The sequence below is a fragment of the Oryx dammah genome, unplaced genomic scaffold, assembly GCF_014754425.2.
Source record: "Oryx dammah isolate SB20612 unplaced genomic scaffold, SCBI_Odam_1.1 HiC_scaffold_27, whole genome shotgun sequence".
Classification (NCBI taxonomy): Eukaryota; Metazoa; Chordata; class Mammalia; order Artiodactyla; family Bovidae; genus Oryx; species Oryx dammah.
The window spans coordinates 44,659,088-44,677,082 of record NW_024070211.1 but is presented as its reverse complement, the minus strand read 5'-3'; the positions used below and the strand labels follow the sequence as shown (position 1 = coordinate 44,677,082).

General features: G+C 35.2%; 1 protein-coding gene across 1 annotated transcript in view; it reads left to right on the top strand.

Moving 5' to 3' along the window:
* FAM117B (family with sequence similarity 117 member B) overlaps window positions 1–17,995 on the top strand; it is a 71,211-nt gene that overhangs the window by 31,215 nt on the left and 22,001 nt on the right. The window contains exons 2-4 of the mRNA XM_040228775.1: window positions 6,266–6,417; window positions 12,566–12,658; window positions 13,658–13,771. Of these exons, the coding sequence (XP_040084709.1) occupies window positions 6,266–6,417; window positions 12,566–12,658; window positions 13,658–13,771 (359 nt within the window). The remainder of the gene's footprint in view (window positions 1–6,265; window positions 6,418–12,565; window positions 12,659–13,657; window positions 13,772–17,995) is intronic.

Sequence of the window (17,995 nt, the reverse complement as noted above, 5' to 3'; positions counted from 1 at the left end):
CATCACTCCTTGGATAACCGAAAGGTTTTTTCCTGTGTATGTGGATCTGTTTCTGTTTTGTAAATGAGCTAATTTGTGTCATATTTTAGATTTCATATGTAAGTGATACCTTATGGTATTTGTCTTTCTCTTTCTGACTTCACTTGGTATAATAATCTCTAGGTTCATCCATATTGCTGCAAATGGTATTATTTCATTCTACTTTATGGTTGAATATAGGTACACACTGTGTATATGTATACAGTATATATATGCACCACACCTTCTTTATCCATTCCTCTGTTGATCAATATTTAGGTTGTTTCCATGTCCTGGCTATTGTAAATTAGATTTTTAAATTTCTAGACTAGACTTTTTTTTGATACGATGTCTATAGGAAACCAGTTTGGTTAATTTGATTATTTAGTGCTTATTAGGGTTAATCATTAATTTGGTACTGCTGTGCCTGCATCAGTTCTTGATGTTATCTGTTTATGTTTCATTGAAAACTTAATAAAAAAATTAACTGAAATCTGGAGTAACTGAAGAAAGTATGAAGTAGAAATAAATTATGGAAGCACATACTTTTCCGCTAAATTTCCCTTAACAGATTATAAATAAAGTTCTCATGTTTATCATTTTAAAACATAATTTTTAATAATTTTACTATTCTGTTATTTTTCCATCAGTTTCCTTAACCTCCAATATTGGCTATATTATTTATGGTTTTTACTATTGTAAATGTTCTGAATGTCTTTGAATTTAAAACCCTTTCCACGTTAAAAAAATAATTTATTGGCTGCATCGAGTCTTACTTGCAGTATGCAGGATCTTCGTTGTGGTGTGTGGTCTTCTCTCAAGTCGTGGTGCGAGGGCTCCAGAGCATGTGGGCCCCAGAGTTTGTGGCCCACAAACTGCCTAGTTGAGGTGCTTGTGCTCAGTAGTTGCAGCACACAAGCTTAGTTACACTGAGCTGAGTGGGATCTGAGTTCCCTGACCAGGAATTGAACCACATCCCCCGTACTGGAAAGCAGAAGCTCAACCATTGGACCACCAGGAAAGTTCCCCTTTTCTACATTTGATTATTCTATTTACATGCCTAGATAGAGAGTCGTTGAATCAAAGTTTATGAATTTAAAAAAATACAGGTAGTAAGTTCACATGTAAATTTTAAAATGTATAATTAGAAGTACAGTGAAATAACTCCCTTGCACCTCTCTTGTCTGCCCACCATCCAGTTCCCCTTTGTGGAGGCAGCCATTGTCATCAATTTTTTATATTTCTTTCTAGAGACATTTTAAGTATGTGTATGTCTGTGTGTGTGTAGGAGGTGGAAGCTTAGACAGTGGATGAATAGACATACACTGTTATAGGCATTTAATCATACTGTGTGCACTATTTCTGGAGTAGGAAATGGCCACCCACTTCAGTATTCTTGCCTGGAAAATCCCACGGACAGAGGAGCCTGACAGGGTGCAGTGCATGGAGTCGCAAAGAGTTGGACATGACTAAGCGAGTACTATTTAAGATAAACTTAACTGCATGTAACTTTACTAGAATTTAATAAAAGAAGGGGAAGGCAGAATGATTTACCTTTTGATTTAACTGTTTCTTGGGGATTCCCTGATGGTCCATGGTTGGGACTCTGCTGTCACTGCCTAGGGCCTGTGTTCAGTCCCTGCTCAGAGAACTAGGATTTCTTCTGCAAGTCACACAGCACAGCTGGAAAAAACACAAAAGCATTCTTCATCAGAAGAAAATTAAAATACTGACAGTACTAGTAATGTACAAGAAATATAAATTAGCAGTAAAATTACAATTTTTAGAACTCAATAACAATTGAAATGCAAATAAAATGATATTTTTAATCTTTAGGAAAATTAATGAATATACTTAAGGATGTGGTAAATGAGTATTCTTATAAGGGCAAAATTCTTTCTGGTGGCAGGTAATTTGGCAATATTTAAAATTTTAATATGTGTTTACCCTTGGAGATACAAAATTTGATGTCTAGAAATTTTTCATAAAGAGATAAGTAAGCATAAAATGATATATATCTGCTGCTGAAAATGTCCATCAATATAAGATTAAGTTATGATGTGTCCAATCAATTGGATACTGTACAGCTGTTAATATTAAAAATGGTGATGAAAGAGGGAGGGGACATGTGTACCTATGGCTGATTCATGTTGATGTGTGGCAGAAACAAACACAATATTGTAAATCAATTATCCTTCAATTAAAAATAAACTTTAAAAAATGGTGATATAGATTCGTATTTATTACAGTGGAAATAGGTCCTTGACATGCCCTTTTTCTTTCTCAACAATAAGTAATAGCGTGCCTAATGGGACCTCATTTATATAAAATTGTACATGTGTGTAAATGTAGACAGATTTCTGGAAATAAATACTGATTAAAATGATTATCTCTGAGTGGTGGCCTTTTGGGATTTTTTTTTTTTAGTACTGTTTGCTTTCTTTATATTTAATCTTTATCATTTTTATACCTGAAGAAAGAAGAGTATTTTTCCCCTTTCTGAACAAATAAATATGTCTAATTTATCCCTTCTGCTTGTTAATTGACTTTGTGGATAACAAGAAATACAGCTTTTAAGCCAATACCTGATAAATTCTAGAAATACCTAACTCTCACAGTGTCTGTAGAAACTTTCTAATATGCAATCTGAGGGCCATGGTTTGGGATGCTCTGCTGCTGCCATTGAAATTACCCAGGAACTGGTGCCTGTAGTTGCGGAGTTCTGAACTCCAGACCCCAGGGCATTTACTGAAATTTTCATCGCCACACCCTGCTGTAAGTGCTTTAAGACTTGATTTCTAAAGAACAGAGTCAAGTTTGAACCTTTGTTTTTGTTGCTTTGATTTACTTTTTCTCAGCTTTGTTTATAATTAACAAAGAAGATTGTTAGATATATAAAGCATAGCTCATGATGATGTAATATATGTATACATTTTGAAAAGATTCCTCCCATTTGGTTCATTAAATCATCCATCACTTCACATATTTATCTTTTTTCATTTATGCAGGAGAACATTAAGTTCTACTCTTGCAGTGAATTTCACTTATACAATATAGTGTTACCAATTATATTACCACCTCAGACCTTATTTATTCATTTATAGCTGAAAATTTATACTCTTTCATCAGCCTTTCCCTGTTTCTCCCATACCCCTGGCCATCACTTTTCCTACTGTTTCCATGAGTTTGACTTTTTAAAAAAGATTGTACATGTAAGTGATACCGTGAGGTATTAGTTTTTGTTGATTTACTTTGGATTAACAAAGTATCTGAATTTATTGCACACACCTGCCCTTGTTGATAAACGATAGAAATATTAGAAATCATTCTCTTTTCTGCATATATGTCAGGTGTTGTTTAAATCATTGGGTTGAGGAAAGTAAACTTCCTGCCTCTAAAATCTCACTCTCCTAGAGCACATACATGGACAGTCAGGAGACCATTTCAGTGAACCATGCTAAGGCGGCACACAGGAGGGCTCTTGACCTAGATGCTGATGTATCGTTTTTTTGGGTTTGGGTGACTATTCAAGGAAGATTTATTTTCAGAGGAAACATTTGAACTGAATTTTGAATTTCAGTTCAGACATCTGAAGTTTCAAAGATTAAACGTAAATTAGCCAAACCCAGGAGAGGGATATGAGGGTAATGTAGGTAGAGACAAACTCTTAGAGGCAGACAGGGCATGGCACATGTTAGGAACTGTAAGGCCTTCAGCGTGGTTGGGATTAGAGGCAGTCCAGGCAAGAAAAAGGAGATCATGAAGGGTCTTGTCAGCTGACAGTTTCTTTCTCTGGACTTCCATGTAAATACAGCCTTTGTTCACATAGACAGGAATTCTTTGAGTCATCTTTGACTCTTAAGTCTTCCTCCCTTCCCTTAAACTTCCTGATAATTAGGCAAATCTTGTCAATTTGGGGAACTTGGATTGAAATAGAATAATGACAAGCTAGATGTAGACTCTGTGTTCTTTATCGAAGGCTGTAACTTAGTCTTTTTAATTTCTAGGGCTTAGCACTGGCTTCCAGACCCTTAGTAAATGTTTACATGAAGGGAGTTCAAAAGAAAATGTTTAGTGTTTTTATGTGTGACCATGTATAACTTTTCTATTCTCCATTGTGTTATGGAAAATCAGTCTTAGAAAGTCTAGTTGAAAAGTCAGTGCTTGGATAACATAAAATCTTGATGATGAAATCAGACCTATTTGATTAATACACTGAACAGGGATGGAAGCAATGTTGTAGTTAAGGAAAAAAAGTGCCAGACAGCTTTTAACAATTGGATTTTAATGAATATACTCCAGTTTACATAGTCTGTGTCCCTTTTTTGTGGCCAAGAACAATAGTTTTGTGACCATCCCAGTAGAGATTCATTTTTTAGTTAAAGGAAAAATCATGTACATGTATATTTATTGCTTTTCACTTGTTATAGGTGAGTACATGCTTCCTTGAACTTATTGATATGTACTGTATTTATTTTGTGTTTAACTATAAAAGGAAGACACTGCAGAGATATGGTTAGCATTTGCAACATTTAGGCATTGTTTTAGTGAAATAATTGTGCCATTTTGAAAACAAATTATGTATCTGAGGCATATCTTGTGAAGCAACTTTTATGATTATCAACAACACAGCTGATAAAACTATTATCTTGGTGGAATTGAATCTCTTATTATTTGGGTCACATAACCAGCAACTGAACTTTTATACTTGTAACTATATAAGACCCTTGTCAAGAAATAATGTGATATGATTAGAAGAGAGGCATCCTAAAATGTTTTCATATATGGCCTTAAGAAAAACAAGGTATTTGTTATAGAGAGAGAGCTAGAATGGTGGCATTATAATATAATCTACTCATGCCTATGTTCATGTTTCATATTTTTAAATCCTTTAATTAAAAAATTTTTGTAATATAATTAGCTAAGCCTATTACTTTCCCCCTTCAAAAAAAAAAGGAAATAGAGTATTTTTTCTGTATCACTCTAACTTCCCATTACCTCTAGTTTCTTTTCTTTTTTTTATAGTTTTTATTTTTGGCGTATATCTAAATACATATCCTGTATCTTGAAATGGAAGATATATTTGCATATATGTCTTCAAGTATAGCTCCTATAGGCTGGTTAGTTTGGTTTCTTGAAGTCTATTTATTATAACAAAACTCAGTAAGACAGTGCCTGACAGAGCTGATTAAAGTGGAATTTTACCTGTAACTTTATCTTAGCTGCCTTATTTCCTTTCGAGTGAGTATAGGTGGTATAATAATAAGTGATATTTACCTATTACACCTACTTAATCTTAAACCCAAGGTGAGCATTTTAAAAATGGGTAGATAAGGATGGTGGCCTTTCTTATTATGCCTTTTTATCTCTCAGGACACATTAAGCTCATAAATCCTCTCATGGATAATATTGATACATTTGTCTTATTTCTGTTTTTTTGTAGAGATTAATTGTAGTTGTAAGAAATAGAGATCTTTTGTACGTTTAGCCTATTTTCCCCAGTGATAACATTTTTGTAGGATTACATAGGATTTTGACGTTGTACAAACCACTGCTCTTACTCAGATTTCTTCCGTTTTTACTTGTACTTGTGTGTATGTGTTTTAACTTCTCTACTGATAAATCTCCTTTTTATGTTTGTACATCCCCACTACAGTCAAGATGCTGAATAGTTTCCTGTCACCAGAGGGTCCTGCATATTGCCCTTTTGTAACACCTGCTTCTCTCCTGCCACTTCACTTTCCCTCTTCCTATTTGCTAGTGGATCCCTGGCAACCATTAATCTTTCTTCCATTTCTAACATTTTGTCATGTCAAAAATGTACAAATGAAGTCATAAGTAGCGATTTGAGAGTGACTGTTTTTACTTAATATGTCTGGAAATGAAATGAAGTTGCTTCAGTCGTGATCAACTAACTCTTTGTGACCCTGTGGACTGTAGCCTGTCAGGCTCTTCTGTCCACAGGATTTTCCAGGCAGGAATACTGGAGTGGGTTGCCACTTGCTTCTCCAAGGGATTTTCTCGACCCAGGGATTGAACCTGGGTCTCCCGCATTACAGGCAGACTCTTTATCTTCTCAGCCACCGGGAATCCCTTAATGTGAGAGCCATCCAAGTTTGTGTGAATCAATAGCTCATTCCTCTTTGTCACTCACATTTTATATTTAAGTTAGAGAAACTCTACCTAGTTTCTGCTTTGTTTCCTTCCTAAGCTATTTTTAAAATAAATGTATCTGTCTTAAATCTAGGGGACAAAACGAGACCACCTTCCTCCAGCCCCTCTAGCATCATCCGCCGTACCTCCTCCCTGGATACACTCGCTGCTCCGTACCTAGCAGGGCACTGGCCTCGTGATGGTCATGGGCAAGCTGCTCCTTGCATGAGGGACAAGGCCACACAGGTAGGTTTATTACAGTTCTTATCTTGAAGTGTTTCACTCTGAAACCATTTCTCATAATATTGTTTATTCTACTCTGCTCTCAAATTCTTAAAACTAGTATGTATTAGCATTATCTGGGAAGCTGATCAAAAACGCAGATCCCCAGGCTTGACCTTGAATGTTCTCCAGTAGGTTTTGGTTGAGTCTTAAGAATGTGCATTTTAAACAGTTCTCAAAGGAATTCCAATATATGCAGTAATTTATGGACATGTTTTCTCCCACTTTTTTACAGTTTAGAACATCACAGTAAATTTAATTTATGGAATTTGGACTTAAAAATTTGTTACAGTAAAGGTTACTTTTTCATCCCACCTTATATTTTTGTGCCAAAAATCTTCATGTTTTGGGAAATGGGGATTATTTTATATTGCTGATAGAATCTATAAATGTAGATATCCTGACAAAGGGACTCTGGAAGCAAAGTTTTGTACTTTTAGATTTATAAAAAGTTTTAATTAAAGGGATCTTAAAGGATCATTTGATCTAACTCCTAGTTTTATGGGTGAGGAAACTTAAGGTCCAAGATCATAAAGCCAGTTGTTGACTGTGTCTTAGTTGGGTGTAGTTTCTGTCGCAGCAACTTAACTACAATTATAATTTAATTAAACCTTTGTATAATCATTTAATGTTTCTCATAGTCATTAGATGGCAAGCCCATGAAGGCAGGAACTGTGTCTGGCTTGCCCATTTTTATATTTTCATCCCCAGAAATTAGTACTATACTTGATGGAATAAGCACTCCAGGAATATTTGCAACGGATTGAATGAGCAGAACAGTTAAAGCTTATGGCTAGTGAAGAATGAAAATCATTTTAAAGAGTTAAAAGATCCTTGATACTGATTGTTGAAAATCAGCTAAGGTACATCTTGATTTAGACTTTAAATCAACGTCACTTGATGGTTGCTTGATCTCAGCACTTTATGAGAGAGCGTCCTTTTACAGGACCAAGTAAATACACTTTGCAATGGTTTTTAGATTTACATATTGGTTTCCAGAATTCCATTAGTTTGTTTTCTGTTTTCTGTTCTGATACTCTTAAAACCGAGTCCCACTATTAGGGTAGCTACTTAGGATTCGAAATTACCTTGAGGGTTATACTCCAGTTGCAACTACAGAAATGAAAGTGCAGAGTCTGTTTTCTGCATTGAGTCTTGTACTCATCAAAAGTAATGAGTCTTTTAAAAAATTGTGACTCTTTAAGCCAAAGAGTTCTGCGGTGGTGGTTTAGTCGCTAAGTCGTGTCCGACTCATTGCGACCCCATGGACTATAGCTTGCCAGGCTCCTCTGTCCATGGGATTCTCCAGGCAAGAATACTGGAGTGGATTGACATTTCCTTCTTCAGGGGATCTTCCCAACCCAGGAATCGAACCCAGGTCTCCTGAATTACAGGCGGATTCTTTACCAATTGAGCTATGAGGGAAGCCCTCTGCATTTATTCTAAATCTGTAACTTTACTGAGATTAGGGCATGGTCGTATAGAAAATGAGTAAAAATTCTTTTCCCATTTAGGTTGTTACAGAATATTGAGCAGCATTTCCTGTCCTATACAGTAGAGTTTGAAAAAGAATAGAAGCCCATATATGTATAACTGAATCACTTTGCTGTATACCTGAATCTGACACCTTATTAATCAACTGTGCACCAATATAAAATTAAAAAAGGAAAATGAATACGGTCTCTACTTGGTTTAGCTTCCTCCAGATGTGATGTTTAAATTAGTGTGAGTGTATTTCCTTCAGTATTTCTGCAACCCTGTTTATTTCCTCTGAAGTTTCAGATTCAGTGGGTTCAGATATTTTGCCTTACCAGTAAGAATATATGGTTTTCTAAATCGTTGGGAGCCCATTGTTCTGTGGAAGTTCAGTAAGTCTCTTCAGCGAGTTGCTGTGATCTAGCTCTAGCTACCACTTGACTGGTGTTCCTGTCTTTTGTTTTGTTTGTAATGCTTTCCCACCGTTTGCCTGGATAGTTTACACTCTAATGCTCACAGCAGCTGCCCCTAATCCGATAGAATCTTGCCTGCCTACTTTTCCTGTCCTTCTGCCTTTCTTAGGGGACCTCAGTCATCACATCGTATCCAAATTGGCTATTTATTCTTTCTCTCCTAGAAAAAACTCTTTGAGCATAAAAACTGTATTTTCTCTCTAACTCCAACACCTAGTCTAGGACCTGATATGTTAGAAGATACATATTGCTTTCCAGTATACAATGCAAAATTGAACAAAACTGAAACATACTTAATTAAAACTCAATTTTACTTTGTATTCTCTTGAGTGTCTTATAATAAAGGCTTGGCTTCTTAGTTGAACAAAGAAAGAAAGCAATTATCTTTTGAAATAGGAGGTTAAGTAAAATTAACGACTTCTGCTGAATATTTTTTCCTGCCTGAACATCTTATCACTGAAATTAACAATGCTGTCTTTTGCTCTTTATGCTTATTTTTATTTGTTTTGCTAATTAATACTCGTTTACTTTGTTCTTAAATCTATAAGAACCTTCTATATTCCTCTGCTTTTCCTTGAATTTTTATACTTATATTGAATATCTTTAGTAATTTTTCTAATTTTTAAAAGCTTTTTGTTTGGAAAAGTCTCAAATTTATAGAAAAATCACAAGAATTAAGATTGAGCACCCAGGTACTCCTCACCTATATTTACCAATAAACATTTTTGCATATTTTGTGTTCTTTAATATATAATTGTTATCATCACTGATGTTATTATTTGCTCTTTGTAATTTACAGACATTGTGACTCTTCTCAAATACCTCAGAAAATATATACGAACACAGACTTTAAAAATTTAATTATCAAATTCAGAAGATTTAGCATTGATGCAATTCTATTCTTTATTATGTGGATACATAGACATATGTTCTTTTGCATGTGCGTCAAGAAGTGCCCAATGTCGGTAATGTTGTTTCACCCGCCGGATACCCTTTGTAACTGTACCTGCACAGGCTGTGGGGAAATATTTGAGACTATAAATATCCCATTCCCCAACAGACTTTCACCCATTGTTTTTAGCATTTGTTGATGATTCTTGCTTAAATCAACAATTACTGTAGAAGTTCCAACTGATGACTTTCTAACTCTTGTCATTCTTCCTGCCTTTGTTTGTTGGTCTAGTACTTTTTGATAGAAATGGTTCTTTATGAAATTGTCCAAAATGGATTTAAAATGTCAATTGATATGACTTAAGATTTTTTTTTCCCCCTCTTTAACTTTTTACTAAGAGAATATTCAACATAGAAAAAAAGGGGAAGGACATTCTAGCTGTCAGTAGATTCAGCAGTTTTAAACATAGCCATGTTTGTTTTACCAACCTTTGTGCTTTTATGTGTGTATTTGCTGTACTTTCTCAACGTGTGTTGCAGATGTCACAACATTTTATCCCTAAATCTTTCAGCATATATCTATCTTCTTGTATAATCACAGTGCCATTAGCTCACCTAGGAAAATGAATAATTACAAAATATCATGTCACATCCAGTTCATGTTAAATTTACACAAGATTTCTTTCTTTTTTACCAGGATCCATTTGGAGATTCAAGCATTTTACTTAGTTTCTCTTAGTTCCTTTTAAATTAGAACAGTTCATTTTCATTCTCATACTTTCTTTCAGTTTTAATAACATTGTTACTTTATGTTATTTTATGAATGACATATTTGTAAAGGAGATACTTTATCCGTTTTGACTTAGGAAGTAACTGTAGAATATGTCTCTGCACCAGTGAATATCCTGTTCCTTAGTAACTTTTCACCTAATGTTTTAGTGTCCATTGATAATCCTTGCCTAAAGGTCATTTTTTTTTCCTTAAACACAAGATAGCATATTCTATACATTATTCTGCAATTTTGTTTTCACTTAAAGGCATCGTTTTATCCATATAGAAAAATTTCCCCTGGTGTTAAAAGTTTTTTTACATCATATTATGTAAAGAGGTATTATTTTGAATAGGCTATACATTTTTCATATAGTACAGAATTTGAGAGACATCTTCCCCTGAGGCAGCCACTGATACCAGTTTCTTTTGTTACCATGTATACTCTACATGTGTATATATTCTTTCTAGCAGTCCTAGAAGGTAGTTGCTGTACATACTGTACTGAGCCTTGATTTTTTCATTTAACAGTATCTCATGGAAATTATTTTGTATAAGTATATTTTAGATTTCCTTATTCATTTTTATAGCTGCATATTATTCTGTTGTAAAGATAAGCCATAATTTATTTGGCCAATCCTCTGTTTGGTTATGGTGGTGATTATAGTCGCTAAGGTGGTTAAAGTCCCTGATGCTGGGAAGGATTGATAGCAGAAGGAGAAGAGAGCATCAGAGGACGAGATGGCTGAATGCATCACTGCTGCAATGGACATGAACTTGGGCAAACTCTGGGAGGTGGTGAGGGACAGGAAGGCTTGGCGTGCTGCGTTCCATGGGGTTGCAAAGAGTCGGACACGACTAGGTGACTAAACAACAATAGTCACTAAGTCTTGTTCGACTCTTTCAACCCCATGGACTGCAGCCTGCCAGGCTCCTCTGTTCATGGGATTTCCCAGTCAAGAATACTGGAGTGGGTGGCCTTTCCCTTGTTCAGAGGATCTTCCTAACCCAGGGTTTGAACGTCTCCTGTATAACAGCCAGAACCTTTACTGCTGAGCCACTAGGGAAGCCCAGTCCTCTATTAACATTTTTCTAATCTCTTGCTTGCACAAATGGTGCTGTAGGGAATACTATATGTCATTTTGTGCATAGAGGCATAAATTTGTAGATCTGTAATATAAAGTACCAAAAGGTTATTGTGTCAAACAGTATGTACATTTGTAACTTTGACAGCAATTGCCATGTCACCTTCACTAGATGGTACCAATTTTACATTACACCAGCAATGGAGGAGAGTGTATATAATCAAATTGCCTAGTCTTAGTGACCTTAACTTGCATTTCTCTTATTATGGGGTGAGGCTGAGCAGTATTTTCATGTGCCAAGAATGACTTTTTCCCCTGATACAGTGTTTTTAAGTTCTGGATTTTGTGTAACCACTAAGAATGTAACATTTTTGAAGCTGTACTCTGCAGTTATTTAAACCAAGAAAAGACATAATTTAGAGATTAAGATGATAAACTCTGGAATTTTAGGTTTATATCTTTGCTTCACCACTTCCTGGCTGTGAGACCTCAGGCAACTTCCCTAACCTCTCATTGTCACAACTTCTTTATCTACAGACCTTGAAGAACTTTGTGTATGTTAAATCAGATAACACAGTGATGACCTTTCATTTACTTTCATAAAGCACAGTACCTAGCACATAATAAGATCACAGGAATGTTGGCTATTATCAGTATGCATTTGTTCAGTAAATGGCATGCTTATAATTATATAAAAATAATAATTTTTATTAGTAATAGAAATGAAAAATAGGCTAAAGTATTGCAGTTAGGTAACTGGTGCTGAAGAACTATGGGTAATTTGTGTTAAGTATTTTGTAATACCTAATTTTTCTGTAATAGGCATGTATTTTGTAATAGAAAAATATAGTATACTTTTTTTTAGAAAGGAAAAATGTTTTCAGGTTTATTGAGATATAACTGACATATAACACTGTAAAGTTTAAGCCAGCATAATGATGTGACATATGTGTAGCAAAGTGATCACCATAAGCTTACATCCATTACTTCATAATTACCAAAAAAATCATTTTTCCTTGTGATGAGATCACCTAGGATCTACTCTCTTAGCAACTTTCTAATAAACCATACAGCAAGTGTTAACTATAGCCATAGTTATGTTGTATTGTATATTGTGTTGTATATTATATCCTCAGTACTTAGTTATCTTGTAACTGGAAGTTTCTACATTTTGACCACCTTCATCCAATTCCCCCTCTGCTAACCACAAATCTGATCTCTTTTTCTATGGGCTTTTTTCTTTTTTTTTAGATTCCACGTGTGAGATCATACAGTATTTTTTTATCTTTGTCTGTCTGACTTATTTCATTTAGCATGATGCCCTCAAGGTCAATCCATGTTGTTAACAAATATGGCATTCACTATTGTTAAATGATTAACTATTTTATTAAAACCTCTTTCTTCTCTTTCCCATTATAGACAGAGAGTGCATGGGCTGAAGAATACTCTGAAAAGAAGAAAGGGTCTCACAAACGTTCAGCATCGTGGGGCAGCACAGATCAGCTTAAGGAGGTCAGAAAAATGGTTCTAAGGAAGTGGGTGTGAAAATTTGATCCCTTGGTTGACTAGTTCCCAGAGGCTGTGAGCTGCAGAGATTTGTCAGTTCCATTGTTTTTTAATTTCTTTCTTTTTTTTTTTTTGGTGGTGGTTTTGTTTACTTGAGAAATAACACCAGAAAAACAGAAAGATTTGAATAGGGAATTATACATGTAACTTACCTGATTGTGTTTTTTTTTTTAATTTTTTAATGAGACTCCATAGCTGTTAATATAATTAAATATCAAATGTATGAGATTGTAGTGATACAACAAATTCACTGTTGTTATTTCTATATACAATGGTAAGTATTCTTGATATTTAGTAACCCAGTGTAACCAAGTTGATTATGGCCCTATGTTATGATTACCATTTTTTGTGCCTATAATTAGCACATTTGTGTTTTAAATATAATGTAGCATAAAACAGAAAAATTCAGTCAAGGAATAATGTTATTAATATTAATATAATTAATAATCAGATATTAATCAAAATTATATCTGTTATGTAAAGATTGTATCTAAATGCATTTCATGGCTGGAATTGATTTTTAAATAATACTGTTTACTTACTTTTTTGGAGTTGTTGAAGGTGAGGTATTTGATAAAGAAATCTAATTCTGAATAAAATATGACTCACTATAAGGAAAATCAGAGAATAATTATCATTGTTTTTGAATTGTGAAAGCTATAAGGTATAATTGCTAAAAGTTTCATTTGTTTAATACTTTTGGGAAGCTTAAAGGTGCAGAACAGTGTTGGAACATAATTTTTTCTTTGAAAGAAACATATACATTTATACATATATAGATATGTATATATACATATAAATTTTTAAAAGTAAATCAGATATTTGTGGTATGGTTTAAAAACTCAAAAGATATAATAGGGTTGAGTTTTATTGGTTATTATTAAGCAAGGATATGTTTTATGTGATGTGGAAGACACTCTGACGCACTTATTTTCCCCTTTTCAGATTGCAAAATTACGCCAGCAATTGCAGAGAAGTAAACACAGCAGTCGGCATCATCGAGATAAAGAAAGACAGTCTCCATTCCATGGCAACCATGCAGCTATTAACCAGAGTCAGGTAGGAACACAAGATACCACAAAATCCAGACAAGGGATATGTTGTTTTCCTGGTGTTATGTTATTGCATAGGTAAATGTTTATGATAAAGATGTTCAAAAGCATGTTTGAAACAGTGATTAAACACTGAATCACAGCCTTAATTAAAAAAAAAAAAACAATGCTAAATTGACAAAAATGATATTTTCCTTTAATGATATAACTTCTAGGAGATATAGCTGGTTACATATTTTGATTTTTGTCTTTGTCAGTTTGGTATATTGGAGGCAGAGTAATATAGATGAGCATTGGCTGTGGAACTAGAGCCTGGATAAGTAACCTGTTCAAAGTCTCGGTTTCCTCATGTGACAACAGAGGATAATGATGATACCTGGCGCATGAAGTCTTTTAGTAGAAAAGGTCTTTAACTGCTTTGGTTTTTTAATTGAACCCTATGAACTGCTCTTGATTACTCACCCAGGGAGCATTTCTCTTCATACTGAATTGAAATTGGATGGCATCCCTTGGCAAAGAGAGAGCAAGAAAAACTTTGCCTGTTCCTTTTTTAGGTTGATAGCTTCTGATGATTGTTAAGTATATGTGGATTGTTTTCAAGAGAAAGTATGGGTGAAGGTATATATTTTTTTCAAACTAATTATGTCTTAAAACAGTGATAGATGGGTCAAACTTGATTTTACAGATTTATAGTTTGATTGCAGTTTGGCTTCCAGTAACGTTTTTCCATATATAAGGCATTTTAATTATAAAATATGAATATACATTGACACATTTAAAAGCCTAAACAAACTGCATTTATATTTGGAGAAATGGAAAATGCAAAATTGACCAAGTAAGAAGTGAAAAATTTGAATAGACTATTGGAATACTAAATATTCCACTCACTCACAAAAGGCCACAGACCCACCTGGTTTTACAGGTGAGTTTGCCAACCTTCTGCTCCCTCTAATTCATCCACAAATAATTTAGATGTATTTCTAAGATATAAATCCAGTTCTTATTTCCTATTCATATTTTTATTCCAAGTAGAATAGAAGTTAAGATTGAGTTTTGTTGAATTTTAATTGATGGATTTTAGCAGTTTATAACTTTCTGAAGTGGTTTTTTAAAAAGTTGTATTTAAATTAACAATTACAGTGGTAAAATTATCCAAAAATTTTTTTCCCCTGCAAGTTGAATTTGCTTAATAAAGACTATTGAAGTTCACATGAACTTCATTTTTGTCTAAATGAAGGTGCCTCTTTGTGGAGAAGGTGAGGACTAGAAAGTACAGTAACTTGAAAAAGAAATTCACACGGCTTGACTTTTGTACACTTGGCACATCAATCATGTTGACCACTTGACTTGCTTCACTGAGTGTGAAAGCCAGTCAGAGATCAAACACGTGTGTTATGGTAGCTATGGAGTAGTACTCAGAGTTAATTGAGCCTTTAAGACTGTGAACATGAAAAAGTTACTCGTCATGAGTGTGGCTTTGTTTAGTGGATTCTCTCTCTAAAGGGGGTAGTACCACTTTGAGATAATGTGTGCTTTGAGGCCATTCCTCCATCCATGCAACATTTATCAAATATGTGCCATATGACTGGTATTGTAGTCCTCATTAGGGGATGCAGTGATAAATGAAATGTTGGGGCTTTACCCCCACCAAATCTCAGATAATAAGTAAACAGCTAATTTTTATACAGTATAATGAGTATGTTGATCAGGAAGTGTTCAGAGTATTGTAGAAGGAGCATTTATCCTTGGATTGACAATGGGCCGTCTAGAAAGACTTCTATAGAAAGTGGCGTCTAAGTGATCCATGAAGGATAGGTAGAATTTAGCTAGTTTTGGGGCTTCCCTTGTGGCTCAGCTGGTAAAGAATCTGTCTGCAATGCAGGAGACCTGGGTTTCATCCCTGGGTTGGGAAGATTCCCCTGGAAAAGAGAAAGGCTACCCACTCCACTATTCTGGCCTAGAGAATTCCATGGACTGTATAGTCCATAGGATCGCAAAGAGTCAGACAGGACTAGAGATTTTCACTTTCACTTTCTGGACGCAGAAGAAATCATGGCTCTAAGGATAGGTGATAGTAAGAGGTTAGGTTAGCCAGAGCTGAAAGTCTTCATGTCTCAGTTGTTAAGAAATTTGGACTTTGTCCTTGAAGCACCTGAGAACTATTTTCTACAATGCAGGGTGTTGACAGGTGATCAGATATGCATTTTGACATGATCATTACGAGTTCAGAGTAGAGAATGAATTTGGTACAGGACAAGATTAGGATAGGGGCAGGAAAATCTATAAATAGATTTATAATCCATGCAAGAAATGATGGTGACCTAAAGTAACCTAGAAGGTATGGAACTGGAGAGAATGGACAAACCTGAGTGATATTTAGAAAGCAATAATTAATAGTTGAACTCTAGTAAGTACTTCGGAGAAGGCAGCAGTAGCAACGCACTCCAGTACTCTTGCCTGGAGGGTCCCATGGGAGGAGGAGCCTGGTGGGCTGCAGTCCATGGGGTCGTACAGAGTCGGACATGACTGAAGCGACTTAGCAGCAGCAGCAGTAAGCACTTACAGTATGGGAACACTGTACTCAGCTTTGGTATATTTAAGCATTTAATCCTCATCTTTGAGATGGAGATTGTTACTATTCCAATTTACAGGCAAAGAATTAAGGCTCAGAGAGTTCATGTATGTTGTTCAAGGTCATATGAGACAGAGCTGGGATTCTAATTGAAGCATTTTGACTTCAGAGTCTGAGTCTTTAAACTTTTTAAGCTTATGGTTGATGATACGGGAATGATGGACATATAGGAGTAAAAGGAAAGGCCAATTCTAGCCTTTAAACATGATTTAAGAAATATATCCACCTACCTCACACCATGTACAAAAGTAACTGAAAATGGATCAAAGACTTCAATATAAGAGCTAAAACTAAAAACTCTTAGATAAAAACATAGGCATAAATGTGATGTTGGATCAGGCGATGGTTTGTTAGATATGACACCAAAAGCACAAGCAACAGTAGAAAAAGTATAAAAATTGGACTTTATCATAATTAAAAACTTTAGTGCTTCAAAGATAAACTACAAAATAGGCAAAAATTTATACAAATCATATGAAACACTTGTATTTAAAATATATGAAGAACTCTTGAAACTCAATAATAAAAAGACAAGCAGTCCAATTTAAAAATGGACAAAGGATCTAAATAGAGAGTTCTCCAAGGAAGATGTGCAAATAGCCAATAGGTATATGAAAAAAATATTTATCGTTATTTGTCTATAGGGAAATGAATACAAATTCCAATGAGATACTACTTCATACCCACTAGAACAGCTAAAACTAAAAAGACAAATAGCAGGTTTTAGAAAGAATGTGGAGATATCAGAACCCTTATATATTGCCGATAGGAATGTAAAATCCTGTCAGCACTGTATAAGCTGATAGGAATGTAAAACAGCCTCGTAGTTCCTCAAAAGGCTAAATAAACATAGAGTTACTGTATGACCCAGCGTGTCTTCTCCAAATTATGTACTAAAGACAGTTGAAAACATATGTTCATATAAAAACTTGAACACAGATGTTCATAGCAGCATGGCTGACAGTAGCCCAAATTTGGAAACAACTCAATTGTCCTTCAACCAATGAATGGATAAATAAAATGTAGTATATATCCATACAATGGAACATTCAGTTCAGTTCAGTTCAGTTCAGTCGCTCAGTCGTGTCTGACTCTTTGCAACCCCAAGAATCGCAGCACACCATGTCTCTCTATCTATCACCAACTCCCAGAGTCTATCCAGACCCATGTCCATTGAGTTGGTGAGGCCACCAACCATCTCATCCTGTTGTCCCCTTCTCCTCCTGCCCTCAATCTTTCCCAGCATCAGGGTCTTTTCAAATGAGTCAGCTCTTCGCATCAGGTGGCCAAAGTACTGGAGTTTCAGCTTCAACATCAGTCCTTTCAATGAACACCCAGGACTGATCTCCCTTAGGGTGGACTGGTTGGATCTCCTTGCAGTCCAAGGGACTCTCAGGAGTCTTCTCCAACACCACGGTTCAAAAGCATCAATTCTTTGGCGCTCAGCTTTCTTTATAGTCCAACTCTCACATCCATACATGACCACTGGAAAAACCGTAGCCTTGACTAGACGGACCTTTGTTGGCAAAGTAAAGTCTCTGCTTTTAAAAAATATGCTGTCTAGGTTGGTCATAACTTTCCTTCTAAGGAATAAGTGTC